The sequence below is a fragment of the Castor canadensis genome, chromosome 18 (assembly GCF_047511655.1).
Source record: "Castor canadensis chromosome 18, mCasCan1.hap1v2, whole genome shotgun sequence".
Taxonomy (NCBI): domain Eukaryota; kingdom Metazoa; phylum Chordata; class Mammalia; order Rodentia; family Castoridae; genus Castor; species Castor canadensis.
Window position 1 is genome coordinate 2,467,563 of NC_133403.1, and position 18,544 is coordinate 2,486,106.

General features: G+C 46.5%; 1 protein-coding gene and 1 non-coding gene across 7 annotated transcripts in view; both read left to right on the forward strand.

Moving 5' to 3' along the window:
- Positions 1-12,924: 12,924 nt before the first annotated feature.
- Positions 12,925-18,544, forward strand: part of Nf2 (NF2, moesin-ezrin-radixin like (MERLIN) tumor suppressor) — an 83,126-nt gene continuing 77,506 nt past the window's right edge. For 2 of the 6 annotated variants that reach the window (XM_074060983.1, XM_074060982.1), the window contains exon 1: positions 12,926-13,457. In XM_074060983.1, the coding sequence (XP_073917084.1) occupies positions 13,344-13,457 (114 nt within the window). In that variant the 5' untranslated portion in view covers positions 12,926-13,343. Of the gene's footprint in view, positions 13,458-18,544 lie in introns of all 6 variants that reach the window. The other 4 variants (XM_020156475.2, XM_020156474.2, XM_074060984.1 and 1 more) reach the window with 3 other exon arrangements.
- Positions 15,995-16,067, forward strand: Trnav-aac (transfer RNA valine (anticodon AAC)). Its single transcript has one exon. It is a non-coding gene; the product is annotated as a tRNA-Val (tRNA).

Below are 18,544 nucleotides of genomic sequence, written 5' to 3' on the forward strand. Positions count from 1 at the left end.
GAGTCACACCTCCAGTCCATTTTGCCCTGGTTATTTTTGGAAATGGGATTTCTAGAACTGTTTGCCTGAGCTGTCCTTGAATCTCGGTCCTGATCTCAGCCTCCCAAGTAGCCAAGATTTAGAAGGCATGAGCCACTGGCACCCGACTTTAAAAAAAAAAATTGTTTTTAAATCAAAAGAAATTTCAAAACCAAAGTTTTAAGTTCCCACATGCATATTACACAGCTCAGTTGATGTGGAGTTCTCAGTTCTGAGTTATTGTTAGTTGTGTTTAAATCATTGCATGGTCTGCTGAGTGTTTCCCTACCCTTCATTTTGTGAAAATATGCCTCCCAAAAGCAATCAGTGTGCAAAAAGCAAAGTAAAAATGTGCTTTAAGTGATAAAATGAAAATTTTAGCCAGGTGCCTGTGGCTCATGCCTGTAATCTAAACTGCTCAGGAGACAGAGATCAGGAGGATTCAGGCTCAAAGCCAGCTCAGGCAAAATAGTTCATGAAACCCTATCTCAAAAAAACCTTTACAAAAAAGGGCTGGTGGAGTGGCTCAAGGTGTAGGCCCTGAGTTTAAACCCCAGTACTGAAAAAAAAGAGAAAATTTTAGGGCTGGAGGTGTGGCTCAAACAGTAGAGTACCTGCTCAGCGAGCTCAAGTCCTCAAGTTCAAACCCCAGTACCACCACCGATGAAAACCCAAAATGTTATTAGACTTTGTTGTAAGGTGGCTTGTCTTTAGCAGAAATTAGACAGTATTATGGGAAAAATGAATCAAGGATCCACAGGACAGTACTGAACTCTGATTCCTAAGCATTCAGAATTACTCTTTGTCATGGGCCTCCTGGGAACCATATACCTGCAAATACTAAGGATCTACTGTATTTAATTTGCTTTTTGATTTTACAGGGGCTCAAGGCTGAGTTTGCCTTGGGTCACAGGGCATGGAAAAAATGTAGAGTAGTTGTTGTTGTTGTTGCCACAATGTAGCACGCGCGGCCTGTAGGAATTACAGAGTCCTTGTTTCCATCTGAGACCTCGTGTGCCTATGAGCATTTTGGTCTTCTGAGCTCCTACCAGAATCATTCACTGAGCTCTGTTTACATCACTCTAGGGTTTCCCAAAACCTCCACAAACTGGATCCAAAGACTTCTCCACCACAGCGTCGGGAATAATCACCGCAACTTCTCCACTTATCTAGCACCAATTTTATTTTATTTTTTGTCAATATGATAAGTACCTCAGAAAAACAACTTAAAGGAGGAAGGATTCATTTTGGCTTATCATTTCAGCAGTTTCAGCCCATGGTTGCCTTACTCCATTGCTTGGACCTGTGGTGAGGCAGAATATCATGGCAGTAAGAGTACATGGTGGAGCTGGGCATGGTGGCTCATGCCTGTAATCCCAGCTATTCAGAAGGCAGAGAGCAGGAGGATTGCGGTTTGAGGCCAGCTCAGGCAAATAGTTTATAAGACCCTATCATGAAAATATCCAACACACACACACAAAGACTGGCAGTGTAGCTCAAGTGGTAGAGCGCCTGCCTAACAAGCATGAGGCCGTGAGTTGAAATTCCTGTACTGCAAAAAAAAAAAAAGACTAATGGTAGAGCAAAGACACATCATGGTGGCCAGGAAGCAGAGAGAGTGATACAGAAAGGAGGCCAGGCCAAGATAAAGCCCCCCAGGACATGTCTTCAGTAACCTACTTCCACCTCCTAAAGTTTCAAGAACCTCCCAAAATAGCACCCCCAGATGGGGACTAAGGCTTTAACACAGGAACCTGTAGGGGACCTCCTGTAGTCAAACCATCATGTAACAGGTGCTTAAAAGCTGCTTTTGCTAGGGAGCACGGATTCCCTCCTTGGGGCCCACCAATTAACTAAAGACAGGAAGGTGACACCTCTTTTCCACAGAAATGAAAGGAACAGCCTGGTGTTGTGGCTCACGCCTGTAATCCTAGCTACTCAGGAGGCAGAGATCAGGAGGATCGTGGTTTGAAGGGAAATAGTTCACGAGATCCTGTCTTGAAAATACCTAACACAAAAATTGCTGCTGGAGTGGTTCAAGGTGTAGGCCCTGAGTTCAAGCCCCAGTACCACAAATAAATAAATGAAACAGAAATGAAAGGAATAAATGGACAGTGGGGAAAAATGTAACTGAGACCACAAAAGGGAACAACTTTTGGTGTAGCAGGCTTGCGTGCTGGCCAGTTTACTATGCTTGTTAATCAATCTGACTTTTGTCCACAAGGTTAACACCCTGCACTCTTCAATTAAACCAGGTCGTCTTCTGCCTCTTTATCTCTCTCTGGCCACCAGAGAAGTACACCCGTCAGCCAGGATGTATACCTTGGGAAATGTGGCAGCAGGGCGCTTGGATCACAAAGGCCAGCACCTATTGTGGGACGTGAGTTCTTTCATGTACTTGAGGTGAGCCTCTTGAACTCCCCTCTGGCTCAAGGGTGGGTCATTCCTTCTGGGCCAGGTGGGAAGTAGTAGTAGTAGTGGCTTTAGTAAATGGCTAAAGGTGGATGTCTATTTTTCTTTAGGGCCGGGTGGAGAGTTCTCAGTAAGTCACCTTCGAGGGGAGGGAGAACAGTTTTAACATGGCTTCCTCTTGTTCACCCTAACACAGGGCCTTGTACACACTACCTGCTAGGTAATTGTCCTTCCAACTGAGCCACCTCCCCAACCCACACTGTCATCTCTGTACATTCTCTTGGGTAGGCCTACTCAAACCCAGCATTTGAGAGTTTGAAGCTGGTTGCTATAATTAGGTGGGTTTTTTTTTTTTTTTTTTTTGGTCGTACTTGGGTTTGAACTCAGGACCTCACACTTGCTCAGTAGGCACTCTACTACATGAGCCACTCCACCAGCCCGTTTTTGTGTTGGGTATTTTTTGAGAGAGGATCTCTCAAACTATTTTCCTGAGCTGGTCTCGAACCAAGGTCCTCCTGATCTCTGCCTCCTGAGTGGCTAGGATGACAGGTGTGAGCCACTGGCAGCAGTTATACTTAGGTTTTGCACTAGGTCGAACTTATTGAGTTTGAACTTGGCTCCTCAAGTTGTCTTTGTGTGTGTGTGTGTGTGTGTGTGCGCAGAGCTGGGATGGAATCCAGGGTCTTGCACGTGCTAGGCAAGCACTCAACCACTGAGCTTCCCTGCCACCCTGTGGAGCTGTCTTTTACAAGCAGGCCTTCCTAACAGCTCTATTTTCCTGTCTTAGGACCTCTCCTTCAGCCTCCCATTCTCTGAGGCCCTTCCTGCCCACCACTAAGTCTGTGACATCTCTTTCCTGAGCTTGTCTCCCATTCATCCCTTCCCTCTCTGCACAGAGTGAACCCATCCTCTTCTCCCTCCCTCCTCCCCAGCCTGCCCTCCTGGCATCCACCTTCATAACCCTTTGCCAGGGCTGGTGGAGTGGCTCAAGTGATAGAGCGCCTGCCTAGTAAGCATAACCCTTTGCCAAGGCCTGCTGTCCACTCATGGAATGAAATGAGAGGGGCCAGGGACAGAGACAGATGAGCAGCAGCTGGACGAGAGAGCAGGCAGGTTCATAAGTGTAAAATATGGACAAACCTGCCATCATCTATTCCCGGGGACAAATAGATCATTACGGAGTAGTCTGCAGCAGAGACAAATGACCCAGCTGTGGCAGTGTCACCTGCTCCTTATTGATGGGCTTTTATGCTCAGGCCCAATGGCTCACTGAGAACTGTATCCTCCCGCTCCTCTGGGACCCCAAACAAGAGAGTCAGGGAGAGAAAGCTTTTATGTATTCAGCAGGGGAAGAGACTTAAGTCCTGGCCTTTCTGTATTATGCATCATATGCACAGTGGCACACAAAAACATTAACAAAGCACCATTCCCTGTATAAATGTAAAGAATGCAAATGCCACAAGGAATTTATCTCAAGTATTGAACCATTTCAATGCTGGTAGAGCACAATGAATTAGAAACTGTTTTTGCTATTGCCACAAGGTGGCGCCACTTTAGCCAGGAAACAAAATTCTATCTTTTCCCTTTGTTTTTAAAATACTAGGGTTACCTCTTGAGTCATGCCCCAAGTCCTCCTCCCCTGCCTTTTTTTTTAAAGTGGGGCTGGGGTTTGAACTCAGGGCTTCATACTGCTTGGGCCTCACCTCCAGGCCATTTTACTCCAGTTATTTTGGAGATGGGGGCCGGCGAACTATTTGCCTGGGGCTGGTAAATCCTCTTAATCCCAGTCTCTCAAGTGATTCACCAGCATCCAGCCCCAGCCCTTTTGTTTTTGTTGTTCTGAAATTTGAACTCGGGACCTACACCTTAAGCCACTCCACCAGCCTTTTTTTGTGATGGGTTTTTTCAAAATAGGGGCTTGCAGAACTGTTTGGCCAGGCTGGCTTTGAACTCGATCCTCCTGATCTCTGCCCCCTGAGTAACTAGGATTGCAGGTGTGAGCCACAGGTGCCCAGCAATCCTTTTGTTTTTGAGATTAGGTCTCCCTAACTGCTTGGGCTGACCTCCTCCTACCTCTGCCTGTCTTTTTTTTTTTTTTTTTCCAAATCATTTTTACATTTACTTACATGTGTATGTTATTTGGGCCACCTCCCCCGTCCCCCCATCCTGTCCTGTCAGAGCAAATCATCCTATTACAGGATCTGGACTCTGGCAACGGCCTTTTGTGACTATTGAGTTGTTCTTTGGTCAGTCAGCGTATGCACAAACCACTTTAGAAAGCCGTAACGGTCTCATTTAAGCATTCATGAGGTAGACATTAGTGCTGAGAAACCAGTACCTCTGGAGTAGGTCCTAGGCATGCTAAAGCACACAAGATGTGACAGGTGACAGGAGTGCTGTTAATTTAGAATGCCTGTGGGCAAAGAGAGTGCTGCAAAGACACCAAGCATCATCCAAGGCCAAAGCACGCTGAGATGCCGAGCAGATTTACGAGCCGTGAGTGCGTTTGATCTTCTCGCTTGCATTCATTCCACGTGGGGAATACAGGTCTCCCGATAGAAAGTTCTGGATCATGTGAAGTTTACAAAAAACATCCTTCTTGTAAATATGACTTCCCTGGACCTCTGCAATTATCTCGCATAAATATGGCTGCTGCTATGGGTTATGTCCCTCCAAATGATGGCTTAACTCCCAGTACCTCAGAATGTAGCCTTATTTGGGCAATCAAATGAAAATGAGGTTATTATGGTGACCCTAATCCAAAATGACTATTATCTTCATTTTAAAAAAGGGGAAATTTGAGGGCTGGTGGAGTGGCCCAAGTGGTAGAATGCCTGCCTAGCAAGCCCAAAGCCCTGGGTTCAAACTCCAATACTCCCCCCCAAAATGGGGGGGGCGGGTCTTGGCTGGAGACTGACAAACACAAAGGGAGACACAGGGAGACCTAGTGAAGATGGAGGTACCCTGCCACAAGCCAAAGAATGTCTACAACTGAGAAAGTCAAGGGAGCATCCTTTCCTGATCGGTCTCAGAGGGACTGTGACCCTGCTGACACCTCGACTCCAACTTACAGCCTCCAGAGCTGTGGGACAAGAAACTTCTATTTTCCTAAGCCACCCGGAGATCAAACCCAGGACCTCGAGAGAGCTAAGCAAGTACTTCTCCCACTAAGCCACATTCTAAGTCCTCAGAACATATATGCTATCATTCCTGTTTGCACAGATAACATATTGGGGCTCAGAGAAGCCAAGGTACCCAGGGTCCTTCCTCACGGGAACATCCTGTGAGGATTCAAACATCTATAGTTCTGGGCGTGTAGCTACAAGGCCCCCTTATCTGCAGGGCTTACACACCCAGACCCCCAGTGGACTCCCCAGACTGCACAGTACCAAACACTACAGGCTTAGTACCATGTTTTTCCCCTTACATACATACTGTGTTAGACTTTTTCCTTTTTTTTTTTTGGCAGTACTGGGATTAGAACTCAGGACTTTATGCTTGTCAGGCAGGTGCTCTATCACTTTAGCTGTCCCCCCATCCCTTTTTGTTTAGTTATTTTTCAAGCAGGGGCTCGCTTTCTTCGATCCCAGCACCAAAAAAGAAAAGACAAAAAAAAAAAAACTTCTCCCCAGGGGCTCGCTTTCATGCCTGGGCTGGCTGACCACCATCCTCCTGCTGCAGCTGGAATGACAGGCATGCACCATCACGCCCAGCTTTTATTGGTTGAGATGGGGGTCTCAAGAAATTTTTGTGTAAGCTGGCCTCAAACTTGGATCTTCCTGATCTCCACCTGCAGAGTAGCTAGGATTATAAGCATGAGCTGCCTGATCTCGTCTGATCTCGGAAGCTAAGCAGGGTCGGGCCTTGTTAGTACTTGGATGGGAGGCATGAACCATGGGCATCCAGCTACTATTTTTTTTGTGCGTGTGTCACAGGGCTTTGCACTTGCCAGGCAGGCACGAAACCTTTCACCTTTTCACATAAAAGAAACCCTTTATGGATTCTCTTTGGTCTAGCTGAATTGCCAGGATCACCAATCTTGAGCTTTGGTCACTTGAAGGTAAGCACTGTTGTCTGATAGCCAAGATGGCTACAAAGTGATTAACAGGTGTGGCATGTATCTATACGGGGGACAAAGGGATGACTCACCGTCTGGGCAAGACAGGGCAGGGCAGGGTAAGATTTTATCACACCAATCACTGTGCGTACAATTTCAAATGTATGGGTTATTCCTGAATTGACTACTTAACATTTTCAGATCACAGCTGATCAAGAGACTAGTATTTCAACCCTGGTTGCCTACCACTGCTATTTTACATAGGAGTTACTGCCTGCAGATGGCTTTCACTCACATCAGTGCTTTAGGGTGGCGCCTTGGAAAAGCATTCTCACCTGGTGATGCAAAGCTCACCAGGCCTAGGTGATGTTTAGTGAGTCAGGTATATCCTGAGCCTTGGGCTGCAGGCAGGTGAGCACCTCTTAGTTTACTTAGCTTCTGTCTCTACCTGTTCCAAATGCAACAGAGTGCAGCTTACAAAAATATGTTCAGAAACCGGTCACAAGTTGGGCGCCGGTGGTTCATGCCCGTAATCCTAGTCGGCAGACAGAGATCAAGAGGATCGTGGTTCGAAGCCAGCTTGGGCAAATAGTTTCTGAGATCCTATCTCAGAAATTGCCAACACAAAAAAGGGCTGGTGGAGTAGCTCAAGTAGTAGAGTGCCTGCCTAGCAAGCATGAGGCCCTAAGTTCAAACCTAGTGAGTCCTTAGAAAATTATATCATAGAACGGGGTGCTAACGGCTCATGCCTCTATTCCCAGCTACTTGGGAGGCTGAGATTGGGAGGATCAAGGTGGAAGGCCAGCCCAGGATAAAGGCCAATAAATACTTCATGAGATAACCCACACACACCCCAATCTCCAAAATAACCAGAACAAAGCAGATCAGAGGTGTGGCTCATGCTGCTTTTCAAGCATAAAGCCCTAAATTCAAATCCCAGTCCCACAACCTCTCCCCCAAGATTATATAGGGGCACTCTCTCTTGGGACCTCCCCCACCAACTCTCAGGGCTCAATCCTCCCACTTTACATTTTTCTATCTCCATAAACTCTCCTGCATTACACTTAAAATTTCATATCATAGCATATTTACTGATAGGGAAAGATATTCATAGCACAATCATGAGTGAAAAATTAACGGATCATAAAAGAAGGGCCATAAAAGAATGGCAGGGGGCCAGTGGATTGTACAGGTTAAAATTTGTTTTTATTTATGATCTTACCAATTTTCTGTTGCTACGTAACAAACTGCTACACATTTAGTTGTTTAAAACAACACCTGTTTATTATTTCAGTGTCCATGGGTCTGGAGGTCAGGCCCAGGCCTTAGCTTAGCATGATTTTCTGCTACAGTCAAGGTATCAGTCAGTCCTATTTTAGTTGTCACCAAGAGCTGAGAGTTCTCCTTTAAGCTCATTCAAGTCACTGGCAGGCGTCAGCTGCTCACAACCAAGATCCTTGTTTTCTTTGGTTGTTGGCTAAGAACCATTCTTAGGTTCGAGGCCACCCAGAGTTCATTGCTATATAGCCCAATAGATAGTCATGACATTAATGTCTGCTTTCTGCAAGCCGGCAGGAGTGCATCTCTGGTTTCTTCTATCTCCCAGTTCTTGATCCCCCTTTAAAAGTTCACCTGATTAGGACAGTCCCACCTACGGTAGTTCCTTTTGATTAACTCAACAAATTAGGACTACAATCTGAAAAAATTCCTTTGCCACACAAAGTAACATAATCACAAGCATAATATTATATTCATGGGTTTTTCCTACATACAACATAGTGGATTAAATCAGGATTGAGCCAGTGGCTCATACCTGTGATCCTAGGTACTTCAGAGACTGAGATCAGGAGGAACATGGTTTGAGGCCAGCCCAGGCAAATAGTTCTCGAGACTCCATCTCCAAAATAAAAATACACTGGAGGTGTGGCTCAAGCAGTAGAGTGCCTGTTTTGCAAGCAAGAAGCCCTAAGTTCAAATCTCAGTCCCACAAAAAACAAACAAAACCAGTGGATTATAAAAAGCCATGGGTCATGGGGGGTCATTTTAGAATTATATACTTTGTAGGGCTGATAGAGCGGCTCAAGTGGTATAGTGTCTGCCTAGCACTATAGTGTTCAAACCCAGTACCTCCAAAAAGAAAAATAAATAAAATTATAAAAAAGAATTATGCATTTTGCAATGTATTTCTTCTTCTTCTTTTCCTCCTTCTCCTCTTCTTTTTGTGATGGTTTTTTTTTTCCAAGACAGGGTCTGTTGTACTATTTGCCCAGGTTGGCTTTCCATTCTGATCTTCCTGATCTCTGAGTCCTGAGTAGCTAGGATTACAGGCGTGAGGCCCAGTGCCTGGCTGTATTTATTTATTTATGTGTTTATTTTATTTTTTGATGGGACTGGGTTCGAATTCCAGGCATCATGCTTGGTACACTTGGTTCTACCATGCTTGGTTCTACCACTTGAGACACTCTACCAGCCTGTTATTTTTTTTGGTTGTACTAGAGTTTGAACCCAGGGCCTCACACTTGCTAGGCAAATGCTCTACCACTTGAGCCATGCCACCAGTGATTTTTTTTTTTTTTCTTGAATTTTGGTCCTTGTGCTCAAGTGCTCCACCCACTTGAGTCATACTCTAAGTCCTTTAGTTTTTAGGTTTTTTTCAGTACTGGGGTTTGAACTCAGAGCTTTGTGCTTGCTAGGCAGGTACTCTACTACTTGAGCTATATTCTGAGCCCCCAGCTTTGTTGTTGTTGTTGATACTGGGGTTTGGACTCAGGACCTCACACTTGCTAGGCAGGCACTCTACCACATGAGCAACTCCACCAGCCCTTTTTTTTGTGTGTGTTGGGTATTTTCTAGATAGGATATTTTCAAACTATTTACCCAGACTGGCTTCAGACTACAATCCTCCAGATCTCTGCCTCCAGAGTAGCTAAGATTACAGGTGTGAGTCATGGGTGCTGGCCTCCAGCTTGTGAGATAGGATCTCACTAACTTTTACCTGGGCTGGCCTCCAACTGTGATACTCCTGTCTTTGCCTCCCAAGTAGCTGGGATTTCAGACACGTACCACCATGCCTGGACCCCTCGGTTTTGCGTTTTTGAAAGAGGGTCACTATGTTGCCCTTGTCTTGAGCTTGCTATGTAACCAAAGCTGGCCTTGAACCTATAAACCTTCTGCCTTAGTCTCCAGAGTGCTGAGATTACAGGCATATGCCATCATACCTGGCTCATTTGAGTGCTTTTGACTCAAAAAGATGAAAGAATCATTGCTCCATTGCAGGATTCTTTATTCCGCACTTGGGCAAGATGACCTGGATAATTCTTTGTTGTGTGTGAGGGTGTCCTATGTATTGTAGGAAGTTTAACAACACCCTTGGCTTTTACCTATGGAAGTCACAAGAACTCTCCTGATACTGGATTGCTGATCCTGAGTTCGTGTCCTGGTATAGCTGACAACTGAAGACACCGGACCAGGAGTTAAGAGTGAAAGCAAGCACAAAGTTTACTGAAAAGACAGCAAGGCACCTGATGGGTGGGACTTAGTGAAAGAGCTAAGCCCAAGGATGGCTCACATCCAGGGGATGATACAGTGCACTAACTGGCTTAGGCCTAACTATTTTACTTTGAAACTATATTTGTGATTGGTTGTGGCCAGGTCAGCTTCTCACTGAACTCAGCCACCTGTCTGTCCCTTTCCTTATGGAACTGAGCATTCCAGGAAGGTCTGGTCAGCTCATCTTGGCCTTGGGGCCCACCATCCACATTGTGCAGTTGCATTCTGCTATTTCAGTAAGGAGTTTGTTACTTCCCCCGAGAAACCTGTTGTTTCCCACGTCTCTTTAAAGGTCTGCATTTTTTTTTTTTTTTTTTTTTGGTACTGGGGTTTGAACTCAGGGTCTACACTCTGAGCCCCTCCACCAGCCCTTTTTTGTGATAGGTTTTTTTCCAGATAGGGTCTTGAGAACTATTTGCCTGAGCTGGCCTCGAACAGTGATCCACCTGATCTTTGCTTCCTGAGTAGCTAGGATTACAGGTGTGAGCCCCACTGGTGCCTGACTAGATGTCTGCTTTTAAAATGTTTCTCTCATTCAAAATGGAGTCACCTCTGTCATTGCCCCCCCTTACACTCCAGGTATGACAACCAAAAACACTGGAGGGGCGGGACCATCCAAGTTTGAGAACCCCTTATCATCTGGTAGAATGGAAAAAGAAAATGTAAATTAGTTGAGATCCAGGTTAAGGCAGTCCCAGAAACAAATCACTGCTCTACCAATTATGACCTTGGGTAAATTACTTCATGTCAGCTGATGATATAATATCTACTAAATAGGGTTTTGAAAAAAAAAAACCAAAAGAAATAAACCATACAAAACCCTTCACAGAATGCCTGGTATGGCTTGAATTCAGGACCTACACCTTGAGCCACTCCACCAGCCCTGTTTTGTGATGGGTTTTTTCGAGATAGGGTCTTGCAGAACTATTTGCCCAGGCTGGCTTTGAACTCGATCCTCCTGATCTCTGCCTCCTGGGTAGCTACGATTACAGGCGTGAGTCACCAGCACCCAGCTCTGCCAAGTGTTTTGAATTGGGTATGTTTTGCCAGTTATCCCAGTGCCTAGCATCTAGTAAGTCTTCTATAAAAATCAGTTACTACTGGTTGTCAGTGTTGTATTTTAGCCCCTGCTGTCTGATCTACTTTCTTTTACTGCTCCTCAGTGGGTTCCCAGAATTACTTATTTTTCTGCAGCATCCTTGGCCCCTGGGGTAAAGGCCTGATCTGCTCTGCCAGTGGGGAGCCCAAAGGAGAATTCAGTTTGAACTCATGCTCTTGAGAGAGGCGCTCCACAGGAAATCAGTGTGAGTCAATGCCCTGCATAGCTATCCTTCTCTCAACCAGCAAAACCCCTTGTTCCTTCCTATCATTGCTTATACTCTCTCTATAACAAAAATAGAGATAAGGGCAAAAGAGTTTCTGCTGGGTATTGGGGGGGGAGAGGGAGGGGGTGGTAAGGGAGGGGGTGGGGGCAGGGGGGAGAAATGAACCAAGCCTTGTACGCACATATGAATAATAAAAGAAAAATGAAAGAAAAAAAAGAGGCGCTCTACCACTTGAGCCACACCCTTCAGCCTTGCCTCACCCAGGACAGCACAGTGGGTAACACCAGCAGCTCTGGGTGGGCTGGACCTGGGTTCTAGTTCTAGCTGTGCCTTTCACGATCTGGGTGACAGTTAGCAAGAGGCTCTATCATGCTGAGCCTCAGTTTCATCATCTGTACAGTGGGAGACTCTGTTCCACCACTAAGAAAAAGTAGTATTTAAGCCTGGTGGCCTATGGCTGTATAGGCCTTAGCAACTTGGGATGCTCAGGTGGGAGGACTGCTTGAGCCCAGGAGTTCCAGGGCAACCAGGGCAATAAAGCCAGGCCCCGTCTCCAAAAAAATTTTTTTAAGGACATAAAGATATGATTCCCCTACACATGTTACAACCCTTGATGACATAAAAATATACATAATACAGTCGGGCGTCGGTGGCTCACGCCTGTAATCCCAGCTACTTGGGAGGCTGAGATCAGGAGGATCACGGTTCGAGGTCATGAGACCCCCCCCCCATCTCCAAAATAACCAGAGCAACGTGGACTGGAAGTGCGTGCGGCTCAAGCAGCAGAGCGCCAGCTATGTAAGTATAGAGCCCTGAGTTCAAGCCCCAGTCCCACCAAAAACAAATAAACCCCATGGATATGGTTTGGAAAAGTGAATCATTTTATCCAGTACCAAACGAAAAATGCTTTTCAGTTCCCAAGGCACCCTTTTGGATCTACAAATAGAGCAACTTCATAGAATTCAACGTTGTATGTGCCGGACACTGTTCTAAAGTTTTAATTCCCCACGAAATAGATACAATCACTACCTCCCGTCTCCTACCAAGAAGCGGAAGGGCGGGAGGAGAGTGCCGGCAACCTAATAGGCCTACACAAATGTTTTAAAAGTTTGAGAAACGTAGAGATCAGGATGTATATTAAGTGCCCTGGGGCGCCGCCGTACTTTGCTCTCACGGATCAGGTTGGGATTCGACTCCCGCGCCGCGGAACCAACCTCACCGTTTTCCCGGGAAAAGACGCGTCGGATGCTAACGCGTCAACCAATCTTGCTAGAGTAGGCGGGTCCTTTAGGAACAAAAGCGCTCAGAGTGACTGACGCTCTGGCTACTCAACGCCGAGCACAGGCCCGCGCCGCCAGTCACAGTGGAACTTCCAATTGGTGGAGTTGCCCCAAAGTGGGCGGAGCGGAGCAAAAGTCCCGCCTCCCTCGGAGTTCTCAGCCAACCAGAGAGCCTGGGAGGCGGCTGTCGGGTTTAGTTGCACTGGGGGAGGCCTGAGGGCGGGGTCCGGAGCAGGCCCGCGGCGGCTGGGAGGGGACGCTACCCGCGGGTGCGCGGAGCGAGGACGGTGACAGCCACGCGCGCGCGTGCGCGCCAGGCTGCAGCGCGGCCCCGCGACTCCCGTTGGCAGCTGAGAGGCGCGCGGCGTCTAGGCCGCCCGCCGTCCAGGGTCCCCCTGGACGTTCCAGGCGTTCCCGGTCCGAGTCCCGGAACGCCGGGCCGCGTTCGCCCCGTCGGCCCCGGCTCCCGTCCCCTCCCCGCCGCCCTCAGGGCCTGTCCCGCAACTCTCCCTTTTCCGCTCCGGGGGCCGGGTCCTCGCGGCCCATGCTGGCCGCTGGGGACCCACGCAGTCCATATCGCTCTTGGGCCGGCCAGCCGGCCACCATGGTGGCCCTGAGGCCTGTGCAGCTCCTCCAGGGGGGCTAACGGGTCGAGAACCGCAGGCCTCGGGGGACGAGGGTCCCAGGCCTGAGCCCCGCGCCATGGCCGGAGCCATCGCTTCCCGCATGAGCTTCAGCTCGCTCAAGAGGAAGCAGCCCAAGACGTTCACGGTGCGGATCGTCACCATGGACGCCGAGATGGAGTTCAATTGCGAGGTAACCGGCCGGGCACAGCCCCGACGGGCTCTGGCCACCGGAGTCGGGCGCGATCCCCGGCTCGCCCGGCCCAGGCCCCCTGGCCACGGTGACAGTCGAGGTGGAAGCTTGAGGGATTCTGTGTGTTTCATCCTCTGGGCATATTTAGAAACTGGAAGAGGCCATCCAGGCCTAGATCCACAAATCAGAGCTAATTACTGCCTTTTCACGTGGGGATCTGGGGTTTCGCACTTCCTGATGGTGGTTTTCATTCATTGTTACTACAAGAGGCTGGAAGCTTCCCTGGTTTGCTATTCTGGTTTACAGTCGGTAATGTTCGCATGTATCCTTGGTAGGAAGTTACATCTTGTTTATTGCAAGGTCTATACTTGTTATCCCTTTCCAAAGTTTAAATTTTATGGGAAAAGGTCTTTGGGGAAAGAAGTGTTACCTTACTACTTACTTTCCTTGCAGTTCTCAGCATGATTTGTTGAATGCTTTTATTTTTTTTTAATTTCGGTGTTGGGAATCGAACCCAGGGCTTTCCTGAGCCAGAGCCCTAGACGTAAACACTTTCAAAGAGTTAGACATTCACACATTCCAGTCTTGGTGGTACTGGTGTTTGAACTCCCTCTACCACTTGAGCCATGCTCCCAGCCAGGCATTCACACATTTAACCCTCACCAAAACCCAGTGGGGTAGGGTCCATCTGTGTGACACTTGTTTGATCTGGTTTCCTGGCATAAAATCCTTGGAATCTACAAAATGCTAGGCATCTTTTTATATGTTAACCAGTTGACTGATGCTGGCTGGCTCTAGGTAGCTTCAGAATTGGGGCTCATCGATTATCACTGGATAATGCATTTAATCAATTATGCCTGTGTCATAAAGACTCCATGTGATTTTTTTTTTTTTTTCTTTTTGGCGGTACCAGGGTTTGAACTCAGGGCCTGAAGCTTGCTTGGCAGGCCCTCTACCACTTGCGCCATTCCCTCAGCCCTGAAGCCTCCATAAGACCCTAAAAGGAAAGGGTTTAGAGAGATTCTAGATAGACGATCTTGGGGGGGGTGGGTTTGGGGCCCAGGGGAGGGCATACCAACTTTGTCCTATGCATTTTTTTCATCTGTGATTATTATAATAATATCCTTTTTTTTTTTTTGTAGATCTGGGTTTTTAAAATTTATTTATTTATTTTGAGATAGGGTCTCTTAAACTATTTGCCCAGGCTGGCTTCGAACTGTGATCCTCCTGAGTAGCTAGGATTACAGGTGTGAGCCACAGTGCACCCAGTTTATAATAATATGCTTGATAATAAATAGGTAACCATAAAGTGTTCCCCCTGAAGCTTGGTAAGATTCTGTACCAAATTAATTGAACCAAAAGAGGGGTTTTTGGGGACCCCAGTTTGTAGCTAGTTGGTGAGAAGCAGAGATAAACACCTGAGGCTTGTGATTGGCATAAGAAATTGGAGCAGTGTTATAGGACTGAACGCTTACCTGTGGGATCTAGACGTAGTGTTCAGGATTGAATTGGAGGACACACAGCTGGTATCTGCTTGCAGAAAAGGATTGATTGATTGGTTCCTGGTGGCGGAGAAAGCCACACTTTTTTTCTTTTTTGGAGGTACTGAGGTTTGAACTTAGTGCCATGCACTTGCTAGACAGGTGCTGTACCACTTGAGCCATTCTCCATATCCCCCCCCCCCCCCCCCCCCGTCCCGTCCCAGTTCTCAGGTAGCTGAGGCTGGTCTTTCATAACTTCAGAGCCAGCCTAGGCTACATAGAGAGAGCCTTTTTTTCAAAAACAAAAACAAAACCCCTCCAAACACCCATTTGGTTTTTAATTTATGTCTACAGAGTACTTCAAATTTTGGACTTGGAGCTGGGTGCAGGTTGTCACACCTGTAATCCTAGATACTTGAGAGGCTGAGATCAGGAGGCTAATGATTTGAGGCCAGCCCGGACAAATAGTCCTTGAGACCCCCATCTCCAAAATTGCAAAGTGGACTGGAGGTGTGGCTCAAGTGGTAGAGCGCCTGCTTTGCATCCGTGAAGCCCTGAGTTCAAACCCCAGTCCCACCAATAAAAAAAATTTTTTTGGACTTTGCTCTAAGCACTTAGCCAATACAGTACTGACTCAAGTGATTTAAGTCCTTACCACTCAGAAGTGTGGTCACGAACCAGCAGCACTGGCAGCAGTGATGTAAGTCAGGGTTGACACATTTTTTCTGTACAGAACCATCCAGTGTTTTCAGCTTTGCAGGCCACATCGTTTCTCTTGGAACTACTCAGCTCTTCAGCTCTGCTGTTTTAACACAAAAGCAGACTTAAGAAGGGTTGACTTCCGGCATGATGTTGTGAGGGGCTCCATGGACCCATTCTATTGCAAAACTGGTGAATTATTTTTTAAAAGCAAGCTATTAGCTGGGCGTTGGTGGTTCATGTCTGTAATCCTAGCTACTCAGGAGGCAGCGATATGGAGGATCTTGGTTCAAAGCCAGCCCCAAGCAAAACATCTGGAGACCCTATCTGGAAAAAGCCCTACACTAAAACAGGTCTGGTGGAGTGGCTCAAGTGGTAGAGCTCCTGTCTAACAAGCATGAGGCCCTGAGTTCAAATCCCAGTACCACCAAAAACAAACAAAAAAACAACTGTTTGTGCTCTTTGGAAAGAGTTCTAAGGGCAAACAGCAAATAAAGACACATTGATTCAAAAAAAAAAAATCTATGAAAATTTGGCTGGGTGTCAGTGACTCACTTCTGTAATCCCAGCTACTTGAGAGGCTGAGATCAGGAGGACCACAATTTGAGGCCAGTCTAGGCAAAAGTCCTTGAGACCCCTATCTCCAAAATAACTAGAGCAAAATGGACTGGAGGTGTGGCTGAAGTGGTAGAGTGCCTGCTTTATAAGTGCAAGCTCTGAGTTCAAACTCTAGTCCTACCAAATCAGTCAATCCACCAATCTATTAAGATTTGATAAGAAAGGCCAGAGGCATTTGAAGTAAGACCACTTCTTCATATCCCATGCTCAGCTCAGTGAGCAGGAGAATCCACTCCAAACTATTGAACCAATAACACAGGCCCCTGGTCAGATGTCTTCACTTCCAGGGGACATGACTTCAGTGTTCCTCATCCTTCTCTCGGCTGCTTGTTGCTGAGGCTAAGTCCTGGGTAAGTGCACTGCGAAATGGGGCTCCCTTCTCTGTCCACCCTGTCCCTACTGTAGATCAGTGCCAGGCACACTGAGAGAACTTAGGCCTCAGACCTGGCTTGTGAGGTGGTGGTTCCACTGCAGGAAGGGCAGGCTGAGAGCTCAGACTTGTGTGCTCCCTTCCACCAAGTGCTCAGTCCTAGAACTTTCCACAGTCCTCTTCCCCACCTACAAAACCCTGGCTCAGAGATTTTGCCCAAGGAGCGAAACCAGCCTTAAAACAGCTCCTTCTTGGGGATGTAGTTCAGTGGTAGAGTACATGCAGTCTGTGCCCCTGGCTTCAATCCCCAACATCAAAACCAAAAAAAAAAAAAAAAAAAAACAGATTGATCCTAATCTTTCCCCATGGAAGTAACTTCATGGGTAAGGGCACTCTTGAGAATAGTGGGGAGATTTTAGTGGGAGGAGATTTGTGGATTTAATGAAGATACAGCTTCGACTGTGGGTCTTCTGGTTTACAAGAAGTAACCAGGGAACAGGACAGAGTAGCCGCCCTCCTGGGATCAGAAAAAAATACCAAATATTAACCTCAGAAACAGTTCCTTCAAAACAGCCACAATTTGATAGGATAGCTGGTAGAGCAAGTTATACTTTAGGGCATAATAGACTCTAAGCCACAAATTGTGGGTTTTAACAAATGGATGGGTCATTGAAAGAGAAGAGAGCCCTACCAAGGTCACTGTCATTCCCAGGTGACGAGGCATCATACCCAGAGCTACACTTCCCTGACGAGGGCATCGTGGGCTTTAATAGTATATGGGTCAAAGAGGTTTCAATCCAGCCAGGCACCAAACAGACAAGCAAGCAATGACTCCCGGAGAGGGGGTGCCCGTCCCCAGAGTCTCTACAATATAGTATCTTAATGTCCACTTTCCAACAAGAAATTATGAGACATGCAAAGAAACAGGGAAGGATGACCTTTTCGCCCTGGGAAAAAAGTAGTCACAGAAATTGCCAGTGAGAGTGCACAGAGGTCAGAGTTAACAAGAACGGCTTTAAAGAAGTCCTGACAAATGTGTTCATAGAACTTAAGGGAATCAGGGTGACAAAGTCCAAGTATTGTGACACTGTTGTAGCAAATGGAGACTATCGCTAAGGGGAGAAGAATTGTAAGAGAGAACCAAGTGAAAGTTCTAGAGGTCAAAATACAGTAACAGAAATAAATAAATTCACTGGAGGAACCCAATAGGTGATGTGAACTGGCAGAGGGAAGAATGAGTGAGTTTGAAAGATAGGCTGACGGAGGTTATGCAGGCTGGTTTGTAATCCCAGCACTTGGGAGGCTGAAGCAGGAGGACTGTTAGTTTGAGACCAGACTGAGTAACACAGACTTCGCCTAAAAACCCATCCAAACAAAGACCCAAAGTGCTCAAAGAAAAATCTCATCAGCTAGGAATCCTATTTCTGGTAAAGCTGGACAGAGATTAAATGTTCATTTTAGGGGACTGACAGAGTGGCTCAAGTGGCAAAGTGCCTGCTTAGCTAGTGTGAGGCCCTGAGTTCAAACTCCAGTGCCACAAAAAAAAAGTATATAAATGTACATTTTAAAGTGAAGGTGAAATGAAGATTTAACAGGTAAACAGAAGTCAAGATAAGTTATTGCTTAAAGTAGATTGCCTTAAGAGAAATACTAACGGGATTCTTCAGAGGGAAAGCAAGTGACCCTAGATAGTGTAATATGTATAACAATAATATTCCAGAAAGAAACGGAACTATGGGAGTGATGTTTCTATAAATCAATGGAACTAAGTTGATTCTGGGAAGTTAGGATCGATTATATGGCAGATCCTAGAGCAACTCCTAAAAAAAATTCTAAAAATAATAGTGAAAAATTATTAAAAATGTAAACGCCTTGTTAAAAATATTTGCTTAAAGTAAGAGCAAGAAGTAAAAGAGGAA